The following is a 15858-nucleotide window of genomic DNA, read 5'->3' as shown; positions in this document are numbered from 1 at the left end:
GGCGAGTTGCTAAAGCGAGTTTATCATACGACGAAGTATACTCACTCAACAACCATTTGAATATTTGTGTATTGGCGACCGACTCTTAACGATTTATGGAATAACCTACGTGCTCTGATTTTGCGGGACGTGGACTATTGTTATCGTAATTTCGTGAGGATAAATAAGCACTTCCGTTCATGACTGAGGTTTCATTCATTTATTTCATTCAAAGAAAATTTGTCCTTTGCAATGAGCGACGCAATAGGTAAAATTAAAGAGAAGTCTGCTAAAAGACGGAAGCTACTAGCTTTAGAAGTATGTATAATTATATTGCATACACAATATGACAATTATTAACTTTAGCATAGAAACACCTTGCAAAACTTCAATGCTTGTAAACTTGTCGTGAGTTCTTGGAAAATGTAGAACGTCTGGTCAAGTGGTTGTGACACGGAATAAGAAATGTTCAATGCAACAAAAATGTAAATAAAGTGCCATATTTCTGCTGTATGCTTTGTTTTAGCGACGTATAAAGCCTTGGTTTACTTGCGATAATGTGATTATGTGCAGTTTATCAAATGTTAACTCACAACTTGTTGTGTATCATTATTGGAGGTTACAGAATTATAAACTGCACGAAAATACATTTGCGTGATTTGACCTTTGGAAGCTTTCTAACTAGTTCATGTTGAACCCAAGCGCGTAGCCCCTCAGTAACAACAGCGCGTAGCCCCTCAACCTTAATAACAATATTGCCCCAGCCAAATTTAAAAAAGATATTGCTCTAATGCCCCATTATGGGGCGAATGCGATTAATTGATTTGACTTGACTCAGTAATATATATAGTATATATACCTATGTGTACAACAATATAGACATGGATTCAATCTGAGATCTAGAGACCAGAGTGTTCAATAACGAGATTCACTGATATATAGTCATGAGCCTTGCTATTGGTTGTATCAATGCTAGACAAAACAATTTGAATAAGTTAGAGAAATTTCTAGAAGCGCCAGAATACAATTGTTACGTTCAACATTGCTCTAACAGTCCCACTTCTAATGTGTGCTTGCTAATAACTTCTTTCTACATTTGCATGTTTATGACAACAGTCATTTCATATCAAAAGTATTTAACTGCTGGTATAATTTATTAGATAATGTCTCAATGTCTACTGTCATGAAGTTTTTAAATTCTTGCATTATGTTATTTCTTTAGAGTTGCACAAAAGTTTGTGCTGACCAGGAATTACTCAAATGCAATGGTCTAGATATCACTATTACAGTAAGCTGAGGAAAGTGTTTAATTGAGTTCAATTGAGGAAGATGCATTTTTATATTAATGACTTCCTAAAACTCACAAACAGGATTGCTATGCAAATGTTTATAAAGTGTTGCAATACCCTTTATTGTCCACAATACCTCCGATAATATGCACACTAACATGAATTTTTTGTATTAACGGATTGCGCTAAGCTCGCAAAAAGCTTTTGAAATTGCTTTGCGCATTATTTAGCATAATCACCCAATATTCCTGATGAAAGTCAGTTGTTAAACCTGATCAAAATAAATAGCTTAGCTGGTAGTATGTCTCTATATTGGTAACGCCCACTGTCAGGTGTTTTTCTGTTAATACCTATTTTTTTCAATATTGCTTCATGAGCACACATGTTCAAAACTTAACAGTTATGGTGACCAACTGATACTGATGACAGTCAGACTTAAAATGTTGTTTTGCCCTATTCGACGAATAGATATGACCTTCTGTGCATATCATTCTATAAAGCAGGACTCAAAGTATCAGATCATAAACATGGAATAGAATAGCATATTGTTGTAGTCAAAAGGGTAATTTTTAAATTAATCTCTCAGATCATGCAACCACAGTTTGTTTTAATGAATCTATGAGAAAAATCACATAATTGCGATATAGTGCAAGTAAGCATGTCTTTATATATTTTCCTGGTATCCAAGATTTAAATGCAAGCTCTCTACATGCATAGCATTCCTCTAATTGAGCTAAGTCAATACATGTAGTTTGTTGGTGTATGTACTATTGTCATTAATCTCATGCCATGAGCTTCTTGTGTGCATATTTATTTATCAATATATTTTAAAGTTCATGTTTTTGGCCCAATGTGAGACATTGTTCAGGTGGGCCTATAGTCAATTCTATTTTTAATTTCAGATGGGTTTACGTAAACCGGCAGATTTGAGTTCAGTTCTTGGCAGCGAGAATAGCAAACAATCAAGGTTTGTTGTTAGGCTGCTTGCATAATGTCATGTAAATAGTAAATGTCATGTCATAATGTCATGTACATAGTAAATGTCATGTCATAATGTCATGTACATAGTAAATGTCATGTCATAATGTCATGTACATAGTAAATGTCATGTCATAATGTCATGTACATAGTAAATGTCATGTCATAATGTCATGTACATAGTAAATGTCATGTCATAATGTCATGTACATAGTAAATGTCATGTCATAATGTCATGTACATAGTAAATGTCATGTCATAATGTCATGTACATAGTAAATGTCATGTCATAATGTCATGTACATAGTAAATGTCATGTCATAATGTCATGTAAATAGTAAATGTCATGTCATAATGTCATGTACATAGTAATTTAGTTTTGTTAAGATGAATCTTACCCTTTGTTTTACTCATTTTGTTATTCACTTTAGTAATGCACAGGGTGGAGCAGACGATAAAGTAAAAGCAAAGACTGATTCGAATGTCACAGAGGTAATTATAGGGGATTACAACTTACTATCTGTGTAGTTACTTATTGTAGTCAGTGGGGTGATCAGTTGGTTGTCATCTTAAATTGTTTCTGTTTACTGTATGATAAAATCATAGTGATGCTGCTTGACTAGACCGCTATGTTTCTGTTATACTGTATTGTATGATAAACTCATAGTGATATTATTAGACTAGACCAGTATGTTTCTATTATACTATACAGTATGGTAAACTCATTGTGATTTATCTAAATGTAGCCTCAGTACCATTCTCAACCAAATTCAGTCTTAATACTAAAGATTTTTGGTTCGTTTGCTAATTTGGGATGGGATACTTATTTTACATGGCAAGGGCCCTCTTTACAGATTTACCTAATTCTCAAGTGACCCACATAATAAAACTCATTTTTTGCATTGCTAACCGTTAAACTGTATCTTGGTTGTAGGAGATTGAAAAATTGGAAGATCCAAGTGCAACTTTCTCTGATTCTAGTACATTCCTAAAGGTAAAATATGACAAATATTAATAAGTACAGACAGTCGCTTACCATTGGTATAACATGGACAAGGTAGAAACTTTAGTTAGACTTTCTGTTCTCTACAGAGTGTCATCTGTTAGGTGGATCTTGTATCAACTTATGGTAGGTTTCAGCTTCGACCTTCTCAACGTCTCTACTTTCCTCAGACAGCTACCATGGGCACTGGTTTACAGTATCCGCCATTACTATGAGTAGTTTTTATACCAATAGCTGTGGTGGCTAGAATGTTCACGTTGTTACTGCGCAGTAAATATTTTTACTAACGGAGAACTAAGCTATGCTTTTGTTGTAAGACAGAGTGTGATTTGCAGCATTTTTTATCATTTCATCTTGTGGTTGCTTGTGGAGCGAATCCATAGCTGAAAGTTGACAGTCCTAGCTTACTTTTCTTGACGCTTGAATGATGGACAGCTCAAACAAGCCAATAAGTTTATCTATTAATCTTTGCCTATATTTTATGAGAAGAGGTTGGACCAGTCTTTCTTCAGCAACTTTTATTTTACTCGTTTCTTAGTTTGCTCTGCAAAATTTCCAGTAAGTTATCAGGATGGTTAGAAAATAAATCTATAGTGAACCCGTCACTCATCTTAATGTGTATGTGAATAAAGTCTGTAGTCTGTAGTTTGTCACTCATCTTAACATGCATGTAAATAAGGCCTGTAGTCTGTAGTGAGTCTGTCACTCATCTTAACGTGTATGTAAATAAGGCCTGCAGTCTGTAGTGAGTCCGTCACTCATCTTAACGTGTATGTAAATAAGGCCTGCAGTCTAGTGAATCCGTCACTCATCTTAACATGTATGTAAATAAGGCCTGTAGTCTGTAGTGAGTCTGTCACTCATCTTAACATGTATGTAAATAAGGTCTGTAGTCTGTAGTGAGTCTGTCACTCATCTTAAGTGTATGTAAATAAGGTCTGTAGTCTGTAGTGAGTCTGTCACTCATCTTAACGTGTATGTAAATAAGGCCTGTAGTCTGTAGTGAGTCCGTCACTCATCTTAACATGTATGTAAATAAGGTCTGTAGTCTGTAGTGAGTCTGCCATTCATCTTAACGTGTATGTAAATAAGGTCTAGTCTGTAGTGAGTCTGTCACTCATCTTAACGTGTATGTGAATAAGGCCTGTAGTCTGTAGTGAGTCTGCCACTCATCTTAACGTGTATGTAAATAAGGTCTGTAGTCTGTAGTGAGTCTGTCACTCATATTAACGTGTATGTAAATAAGGTCTGTAGTGAGTCCGTCACTCATCTTAACGTGTATGTAACTAGGGCACTCAGAGTGACAACCCGCACAATGATTACTGTCAGCATTTTATTGATACTGGAGAGAGACCACAAAACTTCATCAGAGATGTTGGTAAGTTTCAGGATTTGCTCATAAGTTGACAATAAAGTATAGTTTTATTTTTGAGAGACAATATTGACTAGCGAATATGTAATGCGTGTAAGTATGGTTGCCGGCAACAGATTTTGAGATATTTGGCTAGGAAAAGTGTAAACTTTAATTAACAAATAATGGTGTCTGAACCAGTAATGGCTAGCTAGGATTCTTTCGGATTCAGGAGCAGGTGTGGCTTATGTTTTAGGGCTGGCCAATAGGTTTGAAGAGTACCCAAAGCTGCGAGAGTTGATAAGACTGAAAGATGAATTGGTGATGAAGACAGCCACACCTCCTATGTAAGTTGTTTTCAGCTCATAGAATGACTGCTTGGTCTGTTCAACTGGGCTGCTAGTAAGCTATTTATGATGCATTATATATTGGATTATTTTGTTAGTTTCTGATCCGTGGTTCTTATTTCATCTAAACAGCCTCGGATTCCGCTATTCTCTCCGGACTAGTTGTGACTATAACTATTGCCGCAACATGCACCCTCTATTACTATTTATATACTCAGCTCTACCGGTGGAAAAATTCAAAACAGATTTTTCGGTTTTCTACAACACATTTATTATTACTTCTAGAAAATTTAATATTTCTTATTTGTATTCAGTGATTGTATATTGGTACATTGTCTTTTTCTGTAGCCTACTCTCCTTTTTGTCTACTTTTGCCTTTTTTCTGCTTTTTCCTATTTTTATCACACTCTCCTTCATCTGTCCACATCTTTTTCCTATTCCTTTTTCTATCTCTCCTTGCGCCTCCTCACCTCTGTTGTTTCTCTTGCTTTTCCATTCTCTTTTTCCCCCCAAGTATCTCTTTCTATTAATTTTTCTTTTACTTCACAGTTTTCTACAATTTTCACCTGACAGTTTTTTAAATTCCTTTCTTTTTTATTGAACTCATTTTACAATTATTTCCTTTTATGTCTTGTTTTTACAACTGTTAGACAATGCATTAATTTTTTCAACACCTTTATCTTATTTTATTGTCTCACAAATTTTCCACAACACCTTTGTCAGCATCGGTAAACTTACATGTAGTTCCACTGAAGTTGACTTGCTGTTACAGGTACCACAACACCTTTGTCAGCATCAGTAAACTTACATGTAGTTCCACTGAAGTTGACTTGCTGTTACAGGTACCACAACACCTTTGTCAGCATCAGTAAACTTACATGTAGTTCCACTGAAGTTGACTTGCTGTTACAGGTACCAGCGCTGTGATTTACTTAGCTATGACTTATCCAACCTGCAAAATCAATTTGACGTCATACTCATAGAGCCACCGCTGCATGAGTACCAGTCGAGCAACGGTATTGTTTACGAGAAATACTGGAGCTGGAATGAAATCCGCCAACTTAAAATTGATAAAATAGCCAGTCACAGAGCATTTCTCTGGATCTGGTGTGGATGTGAGGGCTTAGATGAGGCTCGAGAGGTAATGGATAGGCTTTCATCATTCCATTTTTTTTTCTTTTGTAATCTATTCGGTCCAGATGTGATACGGTAGGTGTATTTAGTGGCTGTAATTGGTGTTGTTTTCATGTTCTATTCTTGTCAGTATCTTTACATGCTGCGAACAAGTTTATTTAATAAGCTCTTTTATTGTAATTTGTATCAAATGCTTTCTCTGTGGTTTGTACCTGCTGTTATTTTTATAGTTTTACATAGTATTGTTGCTGTTGTTCATATATTTTGTAGCCTTTATGTATTCATGGAGTTATATTTGTAACTCGACACAATCAAACCATATTTCTCCCAAAAAGTCATGAAGCTAATGCTTGTTTCGTAACATATTTACATTTTCAATTACCCGCAAATTTACACAGCTCCATTAGTTTAGAGTCATGCAAAGTAAAATAGTGGATTTTAATCTAAGCTATTATAGTACTCTTGTGATAAGCTAGTAGTAAACAGGAGTTGTCCTTTCCATTTTCTAGAGAAGATAACTCACACTCTCATATGTTCACGTAGTTTTCCATATTAGCAACATTTTCTTGTACGAGACTGACTCTCTGAACTATATTTAACTTATATGCCTAGTGTCTTCGGAGGTGGGGGTTTAGACGATGTGAGGATATCTGTTGGATAAAGACAAATCACAAATGTCAAGACCAGACAAAGAATATAGGACAAGGGCAATTGTTTCAGAGGACCAAGGTAGGCTGATTGCTTATCCGGATAAAAATGTGGTATGTTGCAGCTTGTTAACATTGCCTTGTCAATGTTTTTAAAGTTTGGGGTAACCTTTAATTTCATTTTACAATTGCTTGCATTTCTTAATTTGCATAGTAGATTCCGCACACTTCTGTACTTTTTCTTCCCATATCTACCTTCTGTCCTGCTAATACCATCACAACAGAGCACAATAGGTTTTGGCGTGTTGGCAACTCCTTGTGATCAGTGTGTATTTACTTGTAGGAACACTGTCTCATGGGAATAAAGGGGACAGTTCGGAGGAGCACAGATGGAGACTTCATACATGCCAACGTTGACATTGATCTCATCATATCAGAAGAGCCTCCCTATGGCAGCAAAGAGAAACCTGTTGAACTCTTTCACATGATAGAACACTTTTGCCTCGGGCGCAGAAGGCTGCACATTTTTGGTCGAGACTCTACCATTAGAAATGGCTGGCTGACTATTGGTCCAGAGGTCAGCACAAGTAATTTTGATGCCGATGCTTACAGAAGTTATTTCAACAGGGACTCGGGTCCAACAACAGGATGCACAGAGGAAATCGAACAATTGCGGCCCAAGTCTCCTCCTCCTAAAAACTCTGACAGCAGCGATACTGCTCCAGCAACATCGAGAGGACGAGGATTCAACAGAGGTTTTATGAGAGGTGGCCGGGGCATGGGGGGAACTGGCCGTCCCCCACATGCTCTTAGTAGGGGAGGTTTTCAGCCTAGTAGTAGAGGCAACTTCCGAGGTGGTTATCAGTGACCTTGCGATGGTTAAGCATCATTTGTTTTATCGGTTCATTGACTGGAAAGAACTTGATACAGGTTTGTATATACTATTGCAGTTTTATATGTGAATTTCGATGCGGTTTTGCATAATGTAGTTTTAGTTTGACTACTAAAATTAAAGATTTACTGGACTTTGCTGGTTTAGAAATTCTTCTAAGTTTTAATTTAAAAGGTTTATCTTGAATGTATTGGCACTACTTGTCTTTTACATTAGTACAGAAAGTGATAATAAGGAAATATGATATGGAAATAAACACATTTATTTTATAGGTGGCAAGCCTTGATCATAAAAATTCCAAAATTCGTCATCTTTCTTTGGTTCAGTATTTGCAGCAATAACACTGTCAGTTTGAGGCACAGGGGTTATGGGAGGAGTTACAAACACCACATCCTCAAAAGCTGGCGCTTTAGGTTTAGCAGGTTTTTTCTCTTTGGGTTTCGTTAATTTGGGTTTCTTCGGAATTGGAGCAACCTCTTCACGCTTGGCTGGTTTAGCATTTCTGTCCCAGTTTGCCGCCAACTTTGGTAATGTCTGTATAAACTCGTCATAATCTCTAGCCATTTCCTCTCGACATATTTCCTGTTCTTTCCATTTGCCTGTAATAGCATAGAGGCAGCTATTTACCTAATGTCTATGCGGCAGCTTTGTTAACTTCATCCATCAATCTTTTCTGCTGCTCTCGCTGAAGATTCATGGCTGCCCATTTACCTAAAACGAGGAGCACGAAAGTGCATCACCACTTGAAGAACTACCTACAGTACCCATGTGCAGTATTATACCAGTTAGGAGCGACACTGGTTTGCATTACTGGCTTGTGGCAACATGAAACAAAGCAATCAGCAGCTATGATAGCCTTAAATAATGGCCACAGGCTACGAAATATTGGTACAAACTCAATAACTAATAGGTTATTAGCATAGCCGAGTTTGAAATTCTCTTTTGGGCAGTAAATCAAGGCGGACAGAGATCTGAAAAGTGCAGATGTACACTTTCTATCTAACAGGTAAACAACTATTTGTACATTTTCTACCTAGCAGGTACAAGCTATAAGTCATTGGTTATTTTTAATTGATTTGGCAGTTATATAAATAGAGTTCTCTTATTCTCTCTAATAACACTCACAATTTGTCTAAACTGGTACAATTTATGTCCTTTCACTTACCATATTCATCCCAAGTGTGTCTGTACTCATCTGGATCTTTATATCTTCTGTCAAAGACATCCTGTGTGTGAGAATCTTTCATGAGACTAGCATTGAGATATGAATGACCTCCAAACTTGTCTTGTCTGAGCGCGTGGCTTAGATCTCCATAGTTCTTTGGAGTTACTATCTCCACAGGTGGCAGTGCTACCTAAAATAAATACAGTCATACTTCAACTTACGAGCTTGATGCGTTCCGAGACTGAGCTCGTATGTCAATTTACTCGCATGTTGGTGCAATTTATTTATATATAGAACAATTAAATATATATTGATTTGTTTCCATACTCTAAAAAAGCAAATAAAACACTCAAAACAAGATGTTGTAACAGAAATAACGTGTTGGTTCTTGCCCTTACGTACTACATGCTTTCAAAAAGCAACAAATAAAATAATGCAAGGAAATGTGATTAATAAAATGTAAAATTAAATACATACAATAGCAGTTAACACTCGCATTTGCCAAGGAGGGAGATATAAGTTATCCTTGGTTACAACAGTTGACTTTAATAAATTTGGATTTTATCAAAGTGTTAAAAGACAAACTTAGAAGCAAACCTAAAAGCAAACTTTCATTTTCAACTAAACGTAATTAAAATTTCTTCGGCGTTCATAGTTTCAAGTTTCTCGCTAGTTAGCGAGAAAGTTTTCCTTTTTTTCGCTTTCACGACTAACCGACCGTTTTAAGATAAACCTATCTAAGGACGTTTGCCTTTGTCGCCCTTGCAACATGTTGCGATTAGGACGAACACAGGTGTCGTCACAAATGGTTAATGTACGATCACTAGCCAACTTGTCCGAATGTCTATTATACAGTTTGGATAGATAGCGCCGGCCATTTCACATAGCATCGTTTCAGTTACGCTGTCACCGGCCAATTGTTTGTCCAATGCCATCAGCGATCGTGAAGATCGCCGCACCGTTTAGAAACTATGGTTAGTCATTTTGCGAACTAAATGCCCTGAATATAATCCTTCTGTTTGATAAATATGAATGTATTTCTGTCATATTGCCGAGCTAGCTCAATCACGCATACACATTTCGCATATTTTTCAATATTTTTCCTTGTAATATCAATTGTTATCATTTGCTTTTTCTTTGTATTATCTTTCATTTTACTGGCGAACTTTCGGTTTACGCACAGAACGTTTAATTCACATAATTCTGCACAGAAAATCGTGCACAAAAAACACGGTACAACAGCATAACCTGAGCAGTTGAAAAATACAGAGTGATGCTGTTCTCATAAAACACCTCCGGCATACTTGGCAACTGACTCAAAGCTCGTATCTCAAACATGGCTCGTATGTTAGTGCTAAAACTTGCTTGAAAGCTGGCTTGTATCTCAAGTTTCTCGTACGTTGGAGCACTCGTAAGTTGAAGTATTACTGTATTCGATAGGGCTTCTGCGAATTAGCATTTTATAAATGCCCAGAGGGAGTGCTGATGAAAATCATGATCATATCTAGACTAAAAATAGCATGCATTTGGTTTTACTCACTTTGCGATGAGGCATTCTTTGACGGATCAACTCTTCATTCATTCGTTTTTTCACTCGCCCAACTGCTTCTTCATCAGCAAAAAGCTCTGCCACTATTTTTGAACCGTATCTTGCTCTTATGTTCGCAGGAATAGAGCCAGGTTCTGAAGCCACCGCTGGTGCGGATTTGTGCTGTCTTAGTGAACGATAGTGCCGATTTGTTGTTGTTTGAGTAGGCTTATCAAACTTATCATGAGTTTCAGTTTGATTTAATGAAAAGTCCATGCCATACTCCAAAGGATCACCGATGACAGCGTATTTATGCACAGGAGGTCTTTGCCGGTGTTTGTCTTTATTGTAGCTATTTCTTTCCGCATAGCCAATGTCATTCATCTTTTTAGTAAGTTCCAAGTCTAATCCAGGATCAGCCAATAACATCTTTTTTTTTAGCTGCTGATTTTGTTGCAAAGGAGTTGGAATACTGCCGTAGTATTTTGCCTGTCTTTCCATGTCCATCACAGCTTGTTCTCGCTCCCCTAATTTGTCTTGCTTGGCTTTGATGTTACTCTGCTCCATCTCTAGTTGATCTTTAGCTGCAATATACATTATCTGTAAAAAACCTCTGGTATCATAATTAACAACATCTAATTTGCCCTTTTTCCTAAAAACATACATATCCAAGTGCATGAAAGAATGGTTGGGAGTGGGATGTTAAAATATGCATGGCTTGCTTAAGTTACATCTAGACTTTGGTGTAGTCTGAGTACTAACCAGCTATGGGTTGTAGGTTAGAAGGTAGTTTGTGGTCATATTGGGTTATGTGCTTGAGTCTCTGCGCCGCTATTTCTTCTTCATAAGCTTTAGAATTAATGCTAGCAGCTGCTGCTTTGTCTACATTTTCTAGTACTGAGCCGAAGAGGGAGTTCTTTGGCATTGCCTTTGAACGTTGACTGACATAAGCCTTCCATCCGTTTTTACCAGCAGTAATCGTGTCTGGAGTGTTGGCTTCAACTTCGTTCATCTGTAAAAGATATTATTTTATTCAGTCTTGATTGCAAAGCTATTTGCAGAGGCAACGTTTATTAAATTGCACATGAGCCTAATAAATCGAGAAATAAGTTAATTTTTAAACAGTTGCACAATTGTTTAACAATATTTTACACTCAAAGTGACCACAAACAAACCATCAAGCAACCAACTGTAGACGTAGATAACTATCCTGTCATTTTAATCCCAAACTATCTTATTTAACCAATTTAAAACGATACCAAATTGGTTTTACAAATATAGGTAGGATATTAGTGCTCAGAACTTTTGAGCGTAGATAATCACCAACTACCGTTAATAATAGCTGTAAGGTCTGCCACGGACTTTCAAGGCTGCAATTCGAAGTGTGCAGCAGGCTGGAGGTGAGGGAATCCTGACCGCTACACTACTGTGTATTTGTTGCTGGGCAGCAATGGCCGAAGTTTCTATGAAATATAGCCTGTTAGCAATTAGGATACTAGGGTATATATGTGGTGATGTAAGCAGCATGTTCCAAAGAGTGAGTCTTACGAAAACGAGCAAACTTTATCGGCGCTGTTTTAATCGTAAAATTGCAATGACTTAATTGTTAATTCGAACCTAGCTGAACACAGCATTGACATAAAACTTGGTATATAGGCTTTCAAATTTAGTACTCTATGACGAAAATTATTGACAAAACTCTATGACAAACACCCATTGCACTCCAGGCACAGTCTTGTAATAGCACTGGTATTATTGCTACCTCCCCGTTACAATAAAATCCTGATGATTTTGGTCTACTCTTGCAGTTTTTGCTGGTCATCTTAATAGTCTCATTGGTGAACGCACACTTATCATCCATCATTGAGCGCGAAGGCCACAATATAGCTCCGGCATATAGTTTGACGTAGTTATTGGCATATAAGTAATATTTGAACAGCGTTTCAGTATGTAGCAAATGGACAGTACTCCTGCAATTTATTGTTTTTTCTCCAAATGTCACGTGTTCCGTGACTGATACCGTCACCCGGTATGCACTTTTTTCGAAAATGCACATCAACCACATGTTCTTTACAAAGTGACTAAAGGAATACAAAAAAATTTTAGTTAGCCGCAGAGCTAACAATATTTAGTCATTGCTTCCTACGAATATGTTAATAACAAAATATCTAGTATGGCTACGGAAGTCTTAGTCTTAGGAACGTTTCAGCTAAGAATAGGTAGCAACTCACTTACGGGTTTCAACAAAAGCAACCCCTATTTGTCGTTTTTCTTTGCAGATACGTTATCTGTTTTGCATCTGAAACGTCGCCGGTACTAGTTGAAAAAGTTACGTTTCTTAGTTTTGTTTTAGAAATCTTGTATAAATATATTCTAATATCTGATTATTGTCACCGGTATTCTACTTGTTACCTAGTGCATTCAATTATTTAGTTTTGCTTTGTCTTTGTTAACTCTCATGTCGAAGAAGCTGCATTAGTGCTAATTATAACCAGCATCCATGAAATGAGACATTTATACATAGTTAGTATCTGGTATGAATTGTCTGCACGTATAATATCAACGCAGTATTGTCATTTGAGATATCATTGGTGAAAAGCTCAAGTTTTGTGTCTTTCTCCTATATGACAAAGAGTGAGGGTTTTCTCTTTCTCGCTTCTGTTAAGTTGGTGCTGTAAAACCTCAACATTTAAATTTAATCTTTTAGGACTTTGCTTTGCATGTCAAAACCATATATATTAGCGCAATTCCTTTTGTATGACAACATTGTATAAAGATTAACTGACAGCATTTTAAGATTAAATTTATTTGTAAAAATGCCATCATAATTGCTTGTATTTCATCTATGATTTTGATGTTAGAACAGGAAATTTTAGATAATATAGTTGACAAAATTGGCAATTTCAATATAATTGTATAGCGTTGCAGCTGTTTCTGTTGATATTTTGCAAAGATGACGATTTTTTCTTTGTCAATTTTCATGGATTAAAATGTTGATAAAACCTGGTATTTTGTTGAAGTTACCCAAAAATATTATTCGAACCCCAATCTGTAATGTTATCTGTCACTGTTATGCAATATTTTGAGCTGTCTACTAACCTTTAATAAGTTCTAGAGGCCAAAACCAATGACACGTGCTTTTAAATAATCATAGTATTAAAACAAATGCATCATGTAAAACTATGCAAAAACACTAAATTAAATGTAAAAGTTAAATTAAAATTTAAGTAATTATCATTAAAAAATAAAGTTTTATTGTTGTCTTACCTTGGAGCCATGTCAATGAAAGTCTAGGCTCTGCAATGTGTTGATCTGGTAGTAGAGTGAGTAATAGAAATACATAGTGTAGCTTGTACTTGTTATAGCATTTATTAACATTTTACTCATTAGTTTCAATTGTCCTGATTTTTTTAATTGTAAAGCTTTGAGCAATTTGAACTGCCATATATTAGAAATAACTTCATAAGTTAAGTCAACTATTTGTTCAAACTTCATGTCAAAAATTTGTGTGTAGATGTAAACTGTATGAGCTCATCCAAATGCTAACTTTTGACACTTGGTGATTGCCATGAATTCCATAATGTTTGCAAAATTATTCCGACACTGTATAAGTAATCTTTTCAAGTTATAAAAGTTTATTCTTTACTTACCATTAATTTTTTGCTATTGCTCTGCTAACTGGAAGTAGTGTTATAACATTGATCTGCAACACAGTTAGAAAGGCATGTCTGAAAATGTATACACACATGTAGGTACTTTAAAATAAGTCCAAGTGGCCATACCGATTCATCTAACTCATGTGTATGTAGAATTGTTTAGAATTTATCAAGCTTTTTGGGGAATTGGTATTGCATTGGCTTCTTATGTTGCCAGGAATTTCTTTGTTAAGATATTATAAATTAGAGATGCCCCGATTCTAATTTCACCAGCCGATTCAGATACCGATCCGATATACCGATTCTTATTGAAAAATAATCCGATTCAGATCTTTCGTGTTGCATAGATAATTGTTAGTTTTATTATGCAAATATAAATATAATGCAAAGAAAAGATAAATATTGATGTATTTATTTGTTTGTATTTATGAAAAAAAGATATATATATATATATATTCACATACTGACATACCGTGCATCTAGTAACAAAACGACCATGTTTCTTGTAATTTGTTATTAATAATGGTAATTACTGTTAGTGGTACAACTTTGTTTGTGATAATAAAGTCTCTCTTCTATTGCTGAACGAACTGCTGCGTCTGTACAAGTTTAGAGCAAATCAATGTTTCTTTTAATTACCGTTAGTGATTCAATTCTCTGTGAGACGTCTCTATCTTCTATTACTATCGATGTAGCCAGTCGTACTGAAGAAGGACTCGCTTGCCACAGATGATGGAGGACAGGCTAAACACCGATAAGCCACTGAGGTTATTTTATGCGATACAAACGATACGTCATATCATCAGGATCAAGAGAGAGATAGATAACTTTATGCATCGACTGCTCAAATTACTTTCGCAATGCTAGTAAATAGAAACATTAAACCGCATTCTTGTTTCTCATTATGGTTCTATTGTGATTGGCTGCAATAAATCATATCGCTGTATTTGGGAAATACTGCACTTTGTGATTACGTCCTGACTAAAGCCAAAATATCGCTCAGCTGTCTGGATGTTTATTAGGCTGTAGACATGAAATAGATTGTGTGACAGGCCCGGAATTCATTAGGTAAAAGCAAGGAACTTGCAGCTGATGATTTTTTATTAAAGTAGCAGGCTAAAATACAGGTTTCTGCTAAATAGTTGATATGTAAACAGTATCTGAAGTTTCCGATTTTTTAAGAAAAGATCGGCCGATACCGATTCAGATACTTAGCACCCATATCGGCACCGATACCGATTCCGATATCAAATCGGGGCAACTCCAGTCCTAACTAAAGCCAAAAGATTCATCAGCTGTGTGGATGTTTATCAGACTATAGCCATGCAATAGATTGTGTGACAGCCCTAAAATTTATTAGGTAAAAATAAAGAACTTGCAGTTGATGATTTTTTCATCAGTGTAGCAGGCTGAAATACGGATTTCTGCTAAATAGTTGATCTGTAAAAAGTATTTGAAGTTTCCGATTTTTTAAGAAAAGATTGACTGATTCAGATACTTAATACCCATATCGATACCGATTCCGATATCAAAATCGGGGCAACTCTATTATAAATGCTTGAAGCATCGTCAATTCGGCGTTTTGACATACATTGGTCTTCTTTTAACCCTTCGAATGCTAGTTTCGCACATGTTCAAATAAAACTTCCCGCAGTACCAATTTATTGCTGGCAGATACACACCTAAAGCTCGTCACTATGAAGCAACTGCAAATGACTTATAAAGATCTGCTAATATATTCTCAACAAACAATTTTTGCTCCATTCACAGTTACAAGAGTTTGAAGCTCGAAATGAAATGGTCAGTCTGAGATGAATAGTAGTTGCAAATAATACATCTCAACTAATTTCAACTTCATATACTCGCTTTTGGGTCGCAATTAGTCAAAA

General features: G+C 36.1%; 3 protein-coding genes across 6 annotated transcripts in view; 2 read left to right on the top strand and 1 right to left on the bottom strand.

The window, feature by feature from the left end:
- LOC137406529 (syntaxin-7-like) overlaps nucleotides 1-15858 on the top strand; it is a 383065-nt gene that overhangs the window by 315572 nt on the left and 51635 nt on the right. The window lies entirely within an intron of this gene.
- On the top strand, nucleotides 191-7865 carry LOC137386020 (N6-adenosine-methyltransferase non-catalytic subunit-like). The gene is made up of 9 exons (XM_068072671.1): nucleotides 191-297; nucleotides 2171-2235; nucleotides 2678-2738; nucleotides 3181-3240; nucleotides 4540-4627; nucleotides 4857-4947; nucleotides 5860-6088; nucleotides 6694-6810; nucleotides 7072-7865. The coding sequence occupies exons 1-9, from the start codon at nucleotides 232-234 to the stop codon at nucleotides 7594-7596; spliced, it is 1302 nt and encodes a 433-aa protein (XP_067928772.1). The 5' UTR covers nucleotides 191-231; the 3' UTR covers nucleotides 7597-7865.
- LOC137386019 (uncharacterized) lies at nucleotides 7874-11694 on the bottom strand. 2 transcript variants are annotated; one of them, XM_068072669.1, is made up of 5 exons: nucleotides 11644-11694; nucleotides 11076-11325; nucleotides 10326-10897; nucleotides 8786-8975; nucleotides 7874-8219 (listed from the first exon to the last, which is right to left on the bottom strand). In XM_068072669.1, exons 2-5 carry the CDS (start codon nucleotides 11323-11325, stop codon nucleotides 7882-7884), a joined length of 1350 nt encoding a protein of 449 aa, XP_067928770.1. In that variant the 5' UTR covers nucleotides 11644-11694; the 3' UTR covers nucleotides 7874-7881. The 2 variants fall into 2 exon arrangements, with proteins under 2 accessions (XP_067928770.1, XP_067928771.1); XM_068072670.1 differs by having other exon boundaries at nucleotides 8142-8331.

Source organism: Watersipora subatra, chromosome 1, assembly GCF_963576615.1.
Source record: "Watersipora subatra chromosome 1, tzWatSuba1.1, whole genome shotgun sequence".
Lineage (NCBI taxonomy): Eukaryota > Metazoa > Bryozoa > Gymnolaemata > Cheilostomatida > Watersiporidae > Watersipora > Watersipora subatra.
This window is presented reverse-complemented; position numbering and strand designations above follow the sequence as displayed.

Bases quoted from the DNA above. Each gene is read 5' to 3' on its own strand.
- LOC137386019 (XM_068072669.1), bottom strand. From the start codon at position 11,325: ATGAACGAAGTTGAAGCCAACACTCCAGACACGATTACTGCTGGTAAA. The intron at 10,898-11,075 runs GTTAGTACTCAG...TGTATATTGCAG, and splicing joins TAACCTACAACCCATAGCTG to CTAAAGATCAACTAGAGATG. The intron at 8,220-8,785 runs GTAAGTGAAAGG...ATGCTATTACAG, and splicing joins ACACACTTGGGATGAATATG to GCAAATGGAAAGAACAGGAA.
- LOC137386020 (XM_068072671.1), top strand. From the start codon at position 232: ATGAGCGACGCAATAGGTAAAATTAAAGAGAAGTCTGCTAAAAGACGG. The intron at 6,089-6,693 runs GTAATGGATAGG...TTATATGCCTAG, and splicing joins GCTTAGATGAGGCTCGAGAG to TGTCTTCGGAGGTGGGGGTT. The intron at 6,811-7,071 runs GTAGGCTGATTG...ATTTACTTGTAG, and splicing joins AATTGTTTCAGAGGACCAAG to GAACACTGTCTCATGGGAAT.